This window comes from Protopterus annectens, chromosome 8.part0, assembly GCF_019279795.1.
Source record: "Protopterus annectens isolate FY-2018-M chromosome 8.part0, PAN1.0, whole genome shotgun sequence".
Classification (NCBI taxonomy): domain Eukaryota; kingdom Metazoa; phylum Chordata; order Ceratodontiformes; family Protopteridae; genus Protopterus; species Protopterus annectens.
In genome coordinates, this window is record NC_056741.1 from 1925200801 (window position 1) to 1925215825 (window position 15025).

Genomic DNA, 15025 nt, shown 5'->3' on the forward strand with positions numbered 1-15025 from the left:
TTTACATACTCTCATTCTGTCAACGCCTCAGGTTAATAGTACTAATATTTTAATACAGTCCTTGATTGTTCCCGATTCTGTTAAGGGTGTGTCCCTGACTGTTTGAGAGCTATGCATAGATCACACCTATATTCTGCATAATAAATTCAATCAAAACCTGGAGTGGGCGTGATTGAAGACTGTGACGCCCCACTTATACATTCTGTTAGGAAAACAGCGCATGGGCCATACGTGCAACGACAGAAGTGGGCGTGGTCGTAAATCATAGCTGTCCACTTATTCTACTAGGGAAAAGCACAAGGGGTGTTAACTTCTAAGCGGAACACGTGACCACGTAAGCGAGGTCAGGAAGAGTGCTGTCACCACTTCCCTTCCATTCATGGCCGCAGTCGTGTTGCATTAGAATATGCAGCCTAAGGTAAAGGAACTATTTTATAAAATAAAACGTCAGCGATAAAGGCAGATGACGTGATCAGTTCTATTTAAATGTCCTTAGTTCTTTTTAAGGTACGAAATATTTAGGAAAATCCCATTTTCCTGTGCTACTTGGATATAATCCGATGTATAGTCAGAATAAATACTGACAGCATTAGGGGATTAAATGTACTTTATTAATTTTCATCCAGATAATTATCTCCTGTTTTTGTGAGTGTGTGTATGGGCGTCATCAAATGTAAGTTTGCTATTGAATTATTTGGAGTTTGCTTGGTAATTGTTCAGAGTTTTAAGACACGTCACATTATTGATTACTGCGTTTTTGGAATGTTTTAGCTGTATATGTTAGTGCCTTCTTCGTGTACTTTAGATAGGGTTGCATTTTTGTCATTCGTTCAGGTGGCAGTCTGATAAACCCAGTGAAGATGCAATGTCATTTGCTGAATTTTCGAATAAAGTGATAAATCACTTTTGCATCACTACTCTTTTTTTATGTGTTTATTTTATACTAAGGGTTTTGATAGTGGTTAACGTAAGTTTGCTTTCCCATACAGTTAAGATCAAGTATTATGTATTGGAAAGATATGCTTGTTGCAGTGCGTTCCCTTATTTCTAGATCAGTTTATTTTATCTTTGCATTTCTGTTCTAAGAGTCACTGAACCATTAAAATCCAGCCCCTGTCAGTGTGCCTTACAAGTGTATGGCAGTTCCAGCAGTATTCGTAAGATTGGTTGGTATGTCTTTACTGTAAAATGTAAACTGCGGTGGTAGGAAACACGATTCATCAGAGGCAGCATCCTTGTGTATGTGTCTTTGTACTGCTACATGCAGTGCTTGAATTTGGAACTGAGTAAAACACGGTAACAGGTGACTAATGGTGTACAACATGCTGAATGTACATTTTTGCAGACTAATGTATAATTTCTCGAAATGCTTGTTTTTTACAGTTAATGAATTAGTGTTGGTTCATAGGTTGGTACTAGGCTATCGGCCATAACAATTCCCTGGCTATTTCTTCCCACAATATTTACTTTCCTGGATCCCTGTCTAGGAGGGTGACTGATCTCCCATCCAGTCGTCAAGGTTCCTTTTGAAGAGAGCCAAAGAGGTGCTCTGCTTGACATGTATGGGTATTCTATTCCAGAGTCTGGGGAGTCTCTGGGTGAGGAACCTATCCCCTCCAGCAAGATTTTATTATGATGACAAGGTTTAGATCCCTGGAGCGCGTGGCTCTGAGGGATTTGGGATTAGCATCAACAGTTCTGGGTTTGACATGGCCTTGTATGTTAAGCAGATATCACCTCTGAGTAGACGATATGCGGCAGAGTATAGCTAGAGTTTTTTTAGACAGTCAGCATAAGGCATCTGCTTTAGGCTTCTGATTCTTTTAGTGAGTTATTTCTGTGGCCTTTCCAGTTGTTGCAGATGTCTTGAGAGGTACATACTAAACGGGCCATTGTATTCTATAATGGGTGTAATGAGGGATGAGTACAGCGGGACAATGACCTCCTTTTTTTCTGGAGGAAAAGCCCTTAGTGATGAGGTGTGCCACATAGAAGTATTTCCTGACTGTTGTGGCGATGTGATTATCAAATTTGTCACTTGTCTGGAGCTGGATTTGGAGTCTGCTACTTTTACAGTGTGAGTTCTGTCAGTAAGCCAGTTGGCAACCCATCAAGTGACATAGGGATTAATGCCCAGCTTAGTAAGTTTAGCTATGATTCCAGAGGGGGGATGGTGTCGAAGGCCTTGGTGAGGTCCAGATAGGCTGTGTGTGGACCGCCTTACTCTCATCCACAGCTCTGGAGACTGATTCAAAGGTTCAGGAGACAAGATCGGCCCTTCACTAACCCAAACTGGGTAGGGTCCAGCATTTGAAGGTTGCCAATGTCTTTGTTTATAAGTTCCATGATAATACGTTCCATGGCCTTGCAGATGAGGCTCATCAGACTGATGGGGCGGTAGTTTCCAGGATCCAAGGTGGATCCCCCCTTGTGGAGTGGGATAACTGTAGCTGTGTGCCACTCAGTGGGCACGAAGCCTGAGGTGAGGCTGTGATTAAACATGACACTTAGGTGAGGTGCCAGTTCATTTTGTAGTTCATGTAGTACACAGCCTGGGATGTTGTCTGGTCCCATGGATGCTGTATTCTTAGCTTTGGAGAGTGTGTTTTTTACCTGTGTGGCTGTTACGGAATTTGGCAATCTTTCCGTATTGAGATGGCCCCTTTTAGGGGGTGAGAGGGGGGGTGAAGTTGACACTGAATCAATCTGCCAAGATATTGGCAATCTCCTTGGGATCCGTATATTTAATGCCATTCTGTTGTAGCTCAAAGCAGATCTGAGCATTGCCATTTAGATTCTTGACATAGCTATAGAATGCCTTGTGGCTGTCTTTGGAATCTTTGGCAATTTTATTATTTTAACTAGGTTTGGAGGATTTTATGAGGGATCTCAGCTTCTTACTGAGGCTGGTAAGGGAGTTTTTTGTTGATAGTTGATAGGTTAGGTTAGTTATACTAGTCTGCCCCCCTTATTATGGGCCATTTAAAGCTCACACCCACATGAGAATCAAACCCTGCACCTTGTGTTTGCCAGGTAAACACATTAACCGTTATGCCATCCTCCCACCCCTTATCCTGAGATTTTCCTCTTTTTTGCAACAGTTTCTTCCTTTTGTTGTAAAGTTTGTTTATGGCAGGGGACCACCAGATTGGCTTCCTTGTTTTGGAGGAGAGTGTCTTTGTTCTGTTTGGGATGGCATGACTCATGCACGAGTGGATGTGCTCGTACAGTGCCTTAGTGTAGGATTCAGCAGTCAAACTTTCAGTTCCCATCTACATAGGTGTCATGAAGTTTGTCACTTCTGACTTAGAGTAGCATGAAGGTGGCTTTGGAGAAGTTTTTATGGAGGTTTCCTTACTGCAGGGTGGGGGAAGGATGTGGATGTCAAGGGTGATTAGCTTATGGTCACACCTCACCAACAAGGGGGTGACCATAGGTTTGGATCATTGATTTCCCATGTTGATAATGACTAGGTCTAGGATATTGGAGCCCCTGGTGGGACTATGGATTAGTTGATCTAGGGCATTGGAATTTATGAATTCCAAGAACTGTTGGGCAAAGGTGTTAGTACATGAGTAGTTTTCCCAGTTATTGGCAGGCTAGTTGAAATCGCCCAGTATTAGGATGTTTGGTTGTATATTAATATTTTTCCAGTATGTTTAGAAAGGTGTAGTGAGAATCTTGGGACATGGTGGGGGATCTGTAGCAAGCTACAATATGGATTGCAGTCTTACCTAGTGTTATTGCACCTGAAGAATTTCAGACGCTTTGTGTTGGGCAACTAGCCTGGTGGTGTGAATACCCTTAGTGAATATGGACACTCCTCCACCTTTAGTGTTTTGGTCCTGGTTTGGTGGCCAAAAAGTGTGGTAAGAGTTATAGCCTGGTATTGCAGGGGTGCTCTCTGGAGCCTTGAACAAGGTCTCAGTTACTGCACAGATATCGATGTTCTCCATTTTTAGGAGTGCCTCAAGAGAATGCATTTTGTGGTTTAGACTTCTAGCATTGAGTAGCATTGCCTTCAGATTTTGCATGCTTGTACCTGTTACGGCGGTGGTTTGTCCTTTGAACTTTGCCTATAAAAGGCACTATAGGGGTGGCAAGAGCCTTAGCTAATAACCCCAGGGGCGACAGGTGCAGACCATCTCTGGCAAATCATTGTGGTCTGTCGATCATGTCATCCCAGGCAGAAAGATACTGGATCCCCTTTGAATGACACCAGAAGCTTAATCAATTGTTGAAGTCAGTAATTTTGTCCTTATACTGTGGCATCATTCTGGACGAAGGCAGGATGCTACTCAGGGCTAGGGTCATACCTGCCTGGGCCACATGATCCGAGAGCTCTTCCATGTCTCTCTTCATGTAGTCCAGGGAGGTATGTCTCAAGTCATTTACTCCAACATGGACAATGACAGAGTTATATTTGTACTTGTTGTGGAGTGACTTGAGTGCATGCATTATGTGGCGGATCCTGGCACCCGACAGGCAGCTGACTGTAATTTTCTCCTTGTTTAGCCTGGTGAGTGGGACATCAGTGTGTGTGACTGCAGAGTCACCTGTGACTAAAGTGTTGGGTATGTTGTCTTGCTTTAGGGGCTGTTGGCTGGCACACTGGTGATGTGAGCTATGTGACACTGTGGTTGTGTTTGGTGTTTGTTTACGTTTCCATCCATTTAAATAAAGATGAGTTAATCCACTGACTAATTTAGTGCCAAGGCATTCACCTCTTGTAAGTAGAAACTTGTGTGACATGACTTTTCCTGACTGAATCCATAGGTTTGTAGGTTCATATGTTCATAGTTAAGTAGTAGGCTAGCTGCCCTTTTAGCCAGTTTCCCTTTTTGTACTCAAAATAATCTATCCCATTTGGTTATAGATTGTCCTTACCCATCCCATGGTAGATAATTATATATTACCCCTAATGAGAATAACTGGGATCATACCATGGATAATTTGAGGAGACCCGTCATGGAATTAAGCACTTAGGAGCTGCATCTGTTCATTAGTAGTACAAGGGACAGCCCTGGGGTACATTTTCTGTTTCCCATTTATAGATCTAAGTTGTGCTTGTAAATGGACAGGGATGAATTTTGTTTTATGCGGACGGCAAGTCTGTTCCACAGCAGCAGTATCCTTTATGAAGTATAACTGTCTCTCCAAACCAGTCTTTTGATGTTGCAGACAAGGTTTAGATCCTTAGACCAAGAATATCTGATGCCATTTGACTTACTGATGTGCAGTAAATCCACCAGTAATGGGTTGGAGGATGCCCTGTATTCAGACGCAGGTCACCTCTTAGCAGTCTGTAGGATTCCAAGTATAGTGGCAGGCTTTGAGTCAGTCCATGTAGGATATGTTGTTTATGTCTTGTATCCCTTTAGTAAGGTATCTCTGTGGGTGTTCCAGATGCTGCATGTGTCTGGACAGATGCATGCCAAATGGGGCATTATATTAAATGATTGGCCTAATGAGTGCTGTGTAAAGGGGAACAATGACATCTCCAGAGCTAAACACAATTCCTTTGTTTATAAGTTGTGCAGTACAGAAGGACTTTTTTTACAACAGACACATGCCAGTTAGTAGCTGGTATTTGCATAGTGAACTGAGATAAAACTAGTACTCTTTCAAAACATTTGTCAGCTGTACTTTTTAAACAGACAGGTCTGTAACTATTTGGATCCCACCCACCAGTATGCACCAATGTAATAATAGTTTTTTTTCCATAAGTATGGAACATATCCATGCCATAACATTTCTTGGAACAATTGCATCAGATAGGGTCTCAAATCGTCCTTAATTTAGGCATAAAAAGTCCACTCAACTTGTCAGGGCCCAAAGCACAATCGGTCCTAATTTTATTTAGAACTTTCTTAATGCACTCGTCCATTTATAACTGGACAGCTTATTTTTCAGCAGTCTGGTTCAAATATAATTTCTAACTCCGACAATTTTACTACGTCTGAAAAATACTTGGCAAATACTACAACTGTATTTTTTTTACTTCAATAACTTTACTTTCATTCTCTAAGGCAGACTGCTAAAGTTTAATTCATGCTTTGAATGCTTTCTTCAGTTCTAAATTTATCATAAAACTGTAAATACTTATCCTTGTTCTTGGCTGACTTTTTCCCTCACTAGCTGATCTATTGTTTGCACCGACTTGGTTAGCAGTCGATAACTGATGCGTCATATGTTTTGTATAACAGAATTCAGTTTTGAATAAAAACAGCCCCCGGACTCTTCAATATACGAATTCTTTTATCTAGATTTGCTCTGATATTGTCAGAATGAGACCTATAAAACTTGTTTAACTTTAGTCATTACCGCTATTTTGTAAATCCCTTGGGTTTCTACATTTCAGCAGTGAAATGATCTGAAATTGCAAGTGGGTGCAAAGTACAAATATCAGAAATTATATGAGTGCCCTTCTCGGAGCCTGCAGTACTTTGGTAATTGCCTCACTTTCTCAATGGGGGCATAATTAAAGTTAATAAAATCAGCATTGCTTCAGTCTTTGATATTATCCAAGAGTGCTGTTCACATCACCCACATTGTACCCAGAATTATCTTCTGTTACAGTTTATACATTGTACTTAAATATGTTACCAGCACATGTAATAACTATAAATTCTTTTTACCAGCCTTGTTGATCCTACCACTCTTGGCTTACATCAAAGAATGAAACAATACTGATTCATTAACTTTAATTTGGACAGGTAAAAAACAAGCTTTTGGAGAAATTACACTGTCACATACCTGTCATGGTATTTTTCTTTCACACTGTTTTATTGTCTGTTTGCAGATATTTTATGACTTTGTATCCATATGTAAGACACCATAATCACTGGGTTTAGCTTGTCCAGTGATCTGTACTGTTTTTCTTTTTTCCCCCTTGGACTGCTGTATCTGGTTTTCTGGCATCTGTTTTTTTGAATTACTGGTACTGGGCAATTCTGTGTGGTCCAAACTTCATCACTGTTGATAATGCTTAGTTTCCAGTGCTCCTTAGCTACTTCTATATTGTAGTGTTTGCACAAACCCCATTGCAACAGTCTTGGACCTTTTAGTATACAGACCCATAGCCATGAGTGTGTCACACCCATCAACAGAATGTGCAAGTGTTTCCAGTTCTACTTTACAGAACCTGCATTTGTCTGTTTCTCCCTCTTTATTTTCCTATAGAATTTGTAAACCAACATGATGTACACAGCCCACTGTCTTGAGTCACCAGTATTAGCCTTTCATCTTTCGGTTTAAATTAATTTCTCCTTAAGCATTCTTGTGTTAAATCTTGGTCAACATTTGCCACTATATTTGTAGACTTTCCAGTTTTCTTTCCACTTTCTTAGTCCTTCTCTTTATATTTGTTGTGTTTTTCTCACTTTCAGTTTCTGTCTACTTCTGGTTTGATCTCCATTCCCACCCTGTTTCAAAAAGGTTGTGTTAAAGTTAGTAAATATGTCATGTTAGTATGTGTGGGTGTGTATGCAGACCTATAAGTCAGTTTTGAGGAGGCCCTTATCTCTTAGAATGATGAATGTATAACCTTGACATGCACTTGTTTTTATGTATCATTTGAAAAAAAACTTGAAGCATTTTTCATGTTTTCTTGTTCAACTGATTTGTTGCTGTTTGTGGTTATTCAGTCATTCTAAAGCTATAAGTTGCAACAGCAGGAAGAGCAAATTAATTTATAGCTTGAACTTTATTCCTAAATCTCAAGGCCTGCTTCAGTATTTATCTATCCTTCTGTACTAGGATAAAACCTATTTTCAGTGGAGGCAAAGAGAGAAAAGCTCCATATTTTACACCAGTTTTAACATATACATAACATACAGTTGCATGTTATCACAAGGAATACAGAATATAGATAGTACATACGAGAGAGAAAAAAATGACAGTAGCTTACATAAATATCACAGAAGCAGAGCATGTACATGGCTTGCATAAGTATATACAGTGTTGAACATTCATTAGAAATAGACCGTCTTGTATATAGCAGAGAGCGATATAACATTGAAGGGACTGCAATTTCTAGCAATTAAAGTAATGAAAAGAAAAGATAGCTTAGCTATGTAAGCCTAGCCGTGCATCCCAAATGTGACCCACAAATGAATTACTGACTGCCTCTGTCCATCAGAGATATAGGCACCCGACCAGGGGTGGGTTTTTTATTACCCATCCATTGGTCCAAACTGCATTTAAATAGGGATAGGTAGGAACTGTGCTTCACATGGCTGGGGAGCCTTTTCCAGAGAATGGGAAGTCTCTGAGAAACAGATCTCCTTCTCTCCAACATGTCCTATTTATGTTGTAAGCAAAATTTAGGTCTTTTTAATCTAGTAGATATGATGCTGTTTGTTTTGCAGATGTACAAAAGTTTCATCAAAACAGGGTCCAGAGATGCCTTGTATGCCAGGCAAAGATCAGCTATCAGAAGTCTGTGTGATACCGAGTAAAGAGACAGGGCTTTGAGGCAAAAACCATAAGACATTGTGTTTACTCCTTGTATTCTTTTTGTAAGGAATATTTGTGGGCATTCTGGTTACTGCATGTGTCTGGTCAGGTACATACCAAAGGAGGCATTATACTCTATGATGGGTCTGATGAGAGACCAGTACAGTGTTATGATGACCTTCACACCTGGATGCCATGCCATTACGTAGAAGTTGAGCAACACAGAAAGATTTTCTTACTACCTTGGACACATGTCGAATGAAGACTAGGTTACTCTTTACATAAGTTCTCAGTTCCCTGACTAGTGAATCAACTTTTAGGGTATGTTATTGATGATGTAGTTACATGAGGTGACAGACTTTCCCAAAAGGTGTTGTATATTTCTTGGTATTTAGTTTTAAGCCATGGCTTTGGCATCCAGCGTTTGTGTTAGACCTTCATGAAGGGTCTTCTCAGCTTGGGGGGGGGGGCATACAGTGACTGCTCCCAGTTTACAGTAATATGCAAGGCTGGTTAGCCAGAGGCCTTTGACATTGACATCTACTGCTTGGACATCAAAGCCAAACAGGAGTGGACCTAGCACTGAGCCTTAGGGGATTCCACTGGTGACTGTGCTCTTTGTGGAGGTGACCTCACCGATTCTAACTTCCTGTGTCCTATCAGTGAGCCAGTTGACTATCAAGTATGTTATAAAGGGGTTTATACCTAGTTCCATAAGTTAGTTCACAATGCCTGAATGGGGTATTGTATCAAACATTTTAGCCAGCTCTAGGTAGGCAGAATGCACCATTTTTCTCTCATCCATTGCTTTAGTGACCTTTTCAAAGAAGTCCACCAGATTCCGTAAGTATGACCTTCCTTTGACAAAGCCATACTGGAATGGATCCAGTGTCTAGAAGTCTCCTATGTCATTGCTAATAATTTCCATGGCTTTGCAAGTAAGACTAGTCAGACTAATGGATCTGTAGTTTTCATGGTGTGTTGAAGGTTCTCCTCTATGAACGGGGATGGCCATCTCAGTCCTCCATTCACATGGCACAGAGCCAACTTTGTGATCGATTTTTTTTGTATTGTGATATTTCCCATGTCCTGGTGTCTTGTCTGTATTTCCTCTTTAAATATCTTTTGGAACTGCTTTCCTTATAGTGATTAGTTTGACTTTCTTCTATGCATAAATATCGCACCATATCAAATCTTTTTTTTTTTTTCCCATGTCCATGTTTCTTTTTTATACTTCTGTTTTTTATTTTATTTTTCCTCATTTCCTCTGGCCCAGGGTTTCATCATCTATATAATATATTTCCTTGATTGTGTTGTATTAAGGAACTTGAGTTTGTTTTTTGTTTGTTTTGACAATTTTTCTTCAAGTATTTTTATTTCCTCTAATTTCTCTCATAGTCTTGCTACATATCATCTGTCCGGAAGTTTTGGACTTCATGCATTATAGTTACAACACATGATTTCTTCTTTATCCTCAGTAGTCCACTTTGACTCTGTGTCTCATGCATGAAATGTGTTTGTGGACAACTACTTCCTTCTGCCCCATGGTTGGCACCCTCTCCCTGGGTCTGACCCTAAGCCTTAGCCGTAACTCTGTGTTGTTTATCGGGAAAGTCCGACTAGGCATATATCCCATTTTCAGTGGAGGCCAGAGGAGAAAAGATCCACAAAGATTAGTACAGTAAATACAATGCACATGTTAATAAAGTACAGTACAGGGACAAAAGTTAATAATGTCCAGTTTCAAGGCCAAGAAATGAGCAAAAAGTAAATATACTATAAGGAGCACAGTGTGTTGCAATAAACAGTAAAGTTGAAAGGACATTTTGTTCAGTCATTTAGTTACATTTATCCGTGGTAAGTACAGTAAATACACATTGATTATAGAAAGGAGTTGTTGCAAGCTTTTATAGACTGTTAAGGTATGATATGATCTAATTAAATGAAGCTACCCAGGGTCAGAACAGTTACATAACCAAGAACTATGTAAATGGGACTGGAGAAGTTTTTTGAAATTATTTTTGTTTTCAGTGGTCGTAATATCTACGAGGATGGTATTCCATGCTTTTGCAACAGAAATGGAAAACAAGGAGTCCCCAGAGCTATTGTTGTTTTTGCCTATGTCAGCCATGGTGGATGTTAATGGGCGTTTGTTAGAGTAGGTATTAAGCAGACCTTGCAGAGCTGAAACTCTATTGGGATAATATAGAGTTTGGTGGGTTATTGTAAGCTGGTTATGTGTGAGCAGGTTGGGTAATTCTAGCCAGGATAGTTGCTTGATTGCTATGCAGTGATGTGTCCTGAAGGGTGAGTCAGTAACAAATCTAGCTATTTTATTGTAGCAGGTGTTTAGTTTGTTAGTCTGCTTTGTTTAGGTTGATGGATATGGCGGAGGCATAGAGGAATGTGGCTAGTAGGTGGGATCGTGCGATGGTGGCTTTACTGTCATTGGTGAAGTACTTTTGGCATCTATATAGGGTTTCAAGTTTTTGTATGGACTTTCTTTCTTTATTGTCTGTGCAATGTGGATATTTAACTTCATGTTGTGTTCTATGATAATCCCCTAGAAGTTTGGTGTGATGGGGGTGTTATTGGCTGAGAATATTGTGAATGGTGGTATGGGGTCTAAGGCTATAGTGGGACAAAATATATCACTAGCTGTATTTTATTGGGGTTAAGTATTAGTTGGTTGTTGGCTAACCAGGTTTCAACAGCAGTAAAGGACTCCTGTGTCAATTCCTGGAGTTGAGGGGCTGATGGGTCGGAGCAGATTCAAGCAGAGTCATCTGCTTACTGGATTAGAGTGGTGTACCGGGTAGCTTTGTGGAGTTGGTTGGTGAATATGTTGAAAAAAAGAGGTCCAAGAATGGATCCTTGGGTGACAGGTAGGAGAGGAGATGAGAAGTTTTGCCATTTTACTGCTTGTTGGTGGTTGGTTAGATAGTCTTGAAACCACGCTAGTGTGGAGTGGCTGAGATTAAGATCAGAGAGAGCAGAAAGAAGGTTGGGATGGGAGACAATATCGAAGGCCTTGGAGAGATCTAGGAATACAGTGGCTACTAGGTTGCCATTGTTTTGATGTTGGTTTACTGTATTGCTAAAGATAATAAGGGCTGTGGTAGTACTGTGATTTGGGACAGAATTCGTGCTGGGTGTTTGTTAGCAGTTTATTAGTGAAGAAGATGGTGCATTATTTGGGAATGTATACATTTTCCGAGGATTTTAGGTGAGGGGAATGGAATGGCAATTGGACAGTAATTAGATAGTTCCACGGAGTTACCTTCTTTGTGAAGTGGTATTTATATGCAAAATTTTCCAGAGAGAAGGAACATGTTCTGATAAAGAGCGGTTAATGAACATGGAAACTGGGTAAGAGATGGCTTTGACTGCAATCTTTAGATATTCTGCAGGTAATTTCTCAGCATGTGTGCTAATGTGTCAACATTTGTGTTGTCAGAATTTTAAGTGGCTTATGCTCTTGCCATCAACCTAGTTGATTTGTTGATCACAGTAAATGTTGTCTGTGTGAGTGTTTGTATGTTTGTGATGTTATTATCTCTGCATATAGATAATGCAAAATGAGTAATGGAGATGCTGCTGCAGTTTATATTAATGTAGTGTAATATATTCTCATATGTTTGATTAATGAAAATTATATAATGTTGATGTGCATTGTAGTTTATTTTGGTAAAACAAAATAATATAAAAGGAGGGTGTTCTATCTTCAGTCTTGACATTGAAAGTAGTATCCTTTGGATTGTGGGTACTTCTGAGCCACGTTGGTAATAGCATTGTGATCTCTTACCCTTGAAAAAGTCGTGTATGTATTCACTTGAAACATGGAAGTTTTATAGAATAAGCATTTGGTATGATTGTTCTAAAAAATGGAGGCATCCTGTACAGGCAGTAATGGTGCTTCTTTTACAAGATGGAGTTAATTTAGTTTGTGCCTTTAGTCATTGTATGAGAACTAGAATTTGCTTGTATGCACAAATGCTAGTGTGTTATTTTGTTTTAGTTTTGTAGCTGTCACCAGCTGGTTTACATTATGCATGACAGGAGCAGCAAATGTTCAGATAGCTCCTATATGATATTTTTGGTAGTCTCATTTATGAGAATTGTGTAATGGGCAAGATAAGTTTGTAATAAGCTATGAGAAACACTTGTTTTTTTCCATGAAACTCCACAGCTGGTTTGTTTTTATTCCAACATTGCAATGCCTGAATTTTAGATGTGAGCCTTTTGATCCCCTGATGCTGGAATGGGTGGTTCAGTGTCGTTATTCTACCTTCATGTTTGCAGTAGCCTGTTAGTGATGGCTTTGTGCAGTGCATCCCTTTAGCTATTGAATGTAATGGACATCGTTGGATTTGTTATTGCTTGGCTTTAGGAGGGATTTGGAACAACGTATCTTATTCATTATGCACTTTGTGATGAACTTTTTCTTGTGTAGAGGATTCCCATTGCTTACAGATTAACCTGACACTTTTTGTGATATTTTTGAACTAGTGTTGTTAGATGCGTTTTTGTTTTTTTGGACGGGGGGGGGGGTCCTCTTCACTACTTGCAATCCATATCTAGTCTTACTTCATCCCACATTACTCCTGCAGTACCGTGTTCTTTCACCATCTTGGCCATCGGTGTTGTACAAACTCTCAGCTTTGCCTAGAGTGCTACTCTTCCTGTATTTTTGTACTTCATCCTTATGTTTTCATCTTTTAGTTTGTTGTTCCTGTTTTCTAATGCCTCTTTAACCTTTCCTTGAAACACTTTTATTTCCAACTGCCACCCCACAATCCTCCTTCCGTCACCCTACTTTCTAACTTGTCTGTTCTATTCATTTCTTGCAGCACTTCTTTATCTAGCATTCATATCTTTCCTGTTGTCGATTTTTTTCTCAGTTATTGTAACAGCATAATTTCAATGGAATTTTGTGTATATAATTCTAACAACACAACCACATTGGTATTTTATATATGTAATTGTATTGTGTAACTAAGATCCCAACCTTAAATTCCTTTCCCCATGTTATTTTGAGTCTGTTAACTTTTTTACTGCTTGCTGCATGTACTGAAACTTACCACATATTTTATAGGCCTGTCTTCGTTGCTTGTACTATCATGTGCTTCTGGTGGAGTTTTTCTTGGTGGGTCTGCACCAAAAATAGGATGTTTTCCAACTGAAAAGTCCTGGTTTATAAAACAAATATATAATCTTGGGTCTCTGTCCTTGAGAAGCCTTTCTGGCAGCAAATGATTGATTTAATCAGAGGTTTCTGATCTTCAAATTGTATGCATGATTTTTATCATTGCCCAGTTTTCCATTCAGTTAGTTCTGTTCTCCTCAATCTGAGCTAAGGTCAGTATTTCATTTTAGGGCCATACTTTTCCATGTGTTTGCAGTCCTTTTTTTAAATGGCATTAACCAAAGGGGAATTTGTCACATATATTATTTATTGAAAGCTATATCAAGAGGGCATTCATTGAGGAGAGGAGTGCAGATGACATTGTGAAGCAAGCATGAATGCAGGGCAAGGACTCTGCAATCAGATGGTGGGCAGTTTAAATTGTAGGCTTGTGTCACAGGTGAAGCAGCACTTAACGTTTTCGGTAGTCAAAGTAAATAAAAAGGTCTTTCTCATTCGAGCCCAACAAGTGGACACCCAATTAAAAACACCTGCTAAAAGGAATTCTGAAATAATACAGCCATTTATCATCCAGGGGAGATGGTAGTTGTTTCTCTGACTTTCTTTGAGCACCAGTAGTATGTAGATTACAGATAGTTACTTCAGAAGTCTCAACAATTAGCATTCCAGTCTGAAAACTCTACATCCATTGTTAGCCATTTGTTTGAAGAGAGAACTGCTACTTTGAACTTATTTCCAGCTAAGATGTTTGTTTTATATGTTTTTCTCCTAGACGACTCTGTAGGTTTGTTACTAGGTAAAGGTAAGATGAAGCATTTTCATTTATCAGTGAATGCAGCTATATTCAGTTTCTCATAGCAGCTTGGATCATTCTTGGGGGAAAAATAATAACAATATTGTTTCCAGCAGAGGATAAAGCCTCAACTCTTAAAATCTTCATTACGCATCGAAAAAGTCTTCTCCCAGCAAACATCTCGTACTTCAAATTTATGTATACTGAATATAAAAAGTATACACACCCCTGTTAAAATGCCAGGTTTTTGTGATATAACAAAACGAGACCACAATAAATCCTTTCAAAACTTTTCCCACCTTTAATCTGACCTATAACCTGTACAATTCAATTGAAAAACAAGCAAATCTTTTGGGGGAAAAATATAAAAAAAATTAAAGTGTAAGTGTGCACACCCTTAAATTTAATACTTTGTTGAAGCACCTTTTGATTTAATTACAGCATTTAGTCTTGGGTAGGAGTCTTATCAGCATGGCACATCTTGACTTGGCAATATTTGCCGCAAAAGTGCTCCAAATCTGTCAGATTAAACCTTTAATATTCTTTAGGTGAATCCATTCTTTGATTGGGTGTATGCTTAGGGGGATTGTCTTGTTGAAAAGTGAAATTCCTCTTCATCTTCAGCTTTC

The 15025-nt window shown here is 39.4% G+C and overlaps 1 protein-coding gene across 2 annotated transcripts in view; it reads left to right on the forward strand.

Moving 5' to 3' along the window:
• The first annotated feature begins 319 nt into the window (after positions 1 to 319).
• TMEM208 (transmembrane protein 208) overlaps positions 320 to 15025 on the forward strand; it is an 87941-nt gene continuing 73235 nt past the window's right edge. The window contains exon 1 of one of the 2 annotated variants that reach the window (XM_044081430.1): positions 320 to 418. In XM_044081430.1, the coding sequence (XP_043937365.1) occupies positions 407 to 418 (12 nt within the window). In that variant the 5' untranslated portion in view covers positions 320 to 406. The other variant, XM_044081429.1, reaches the window with a different exon arrangement.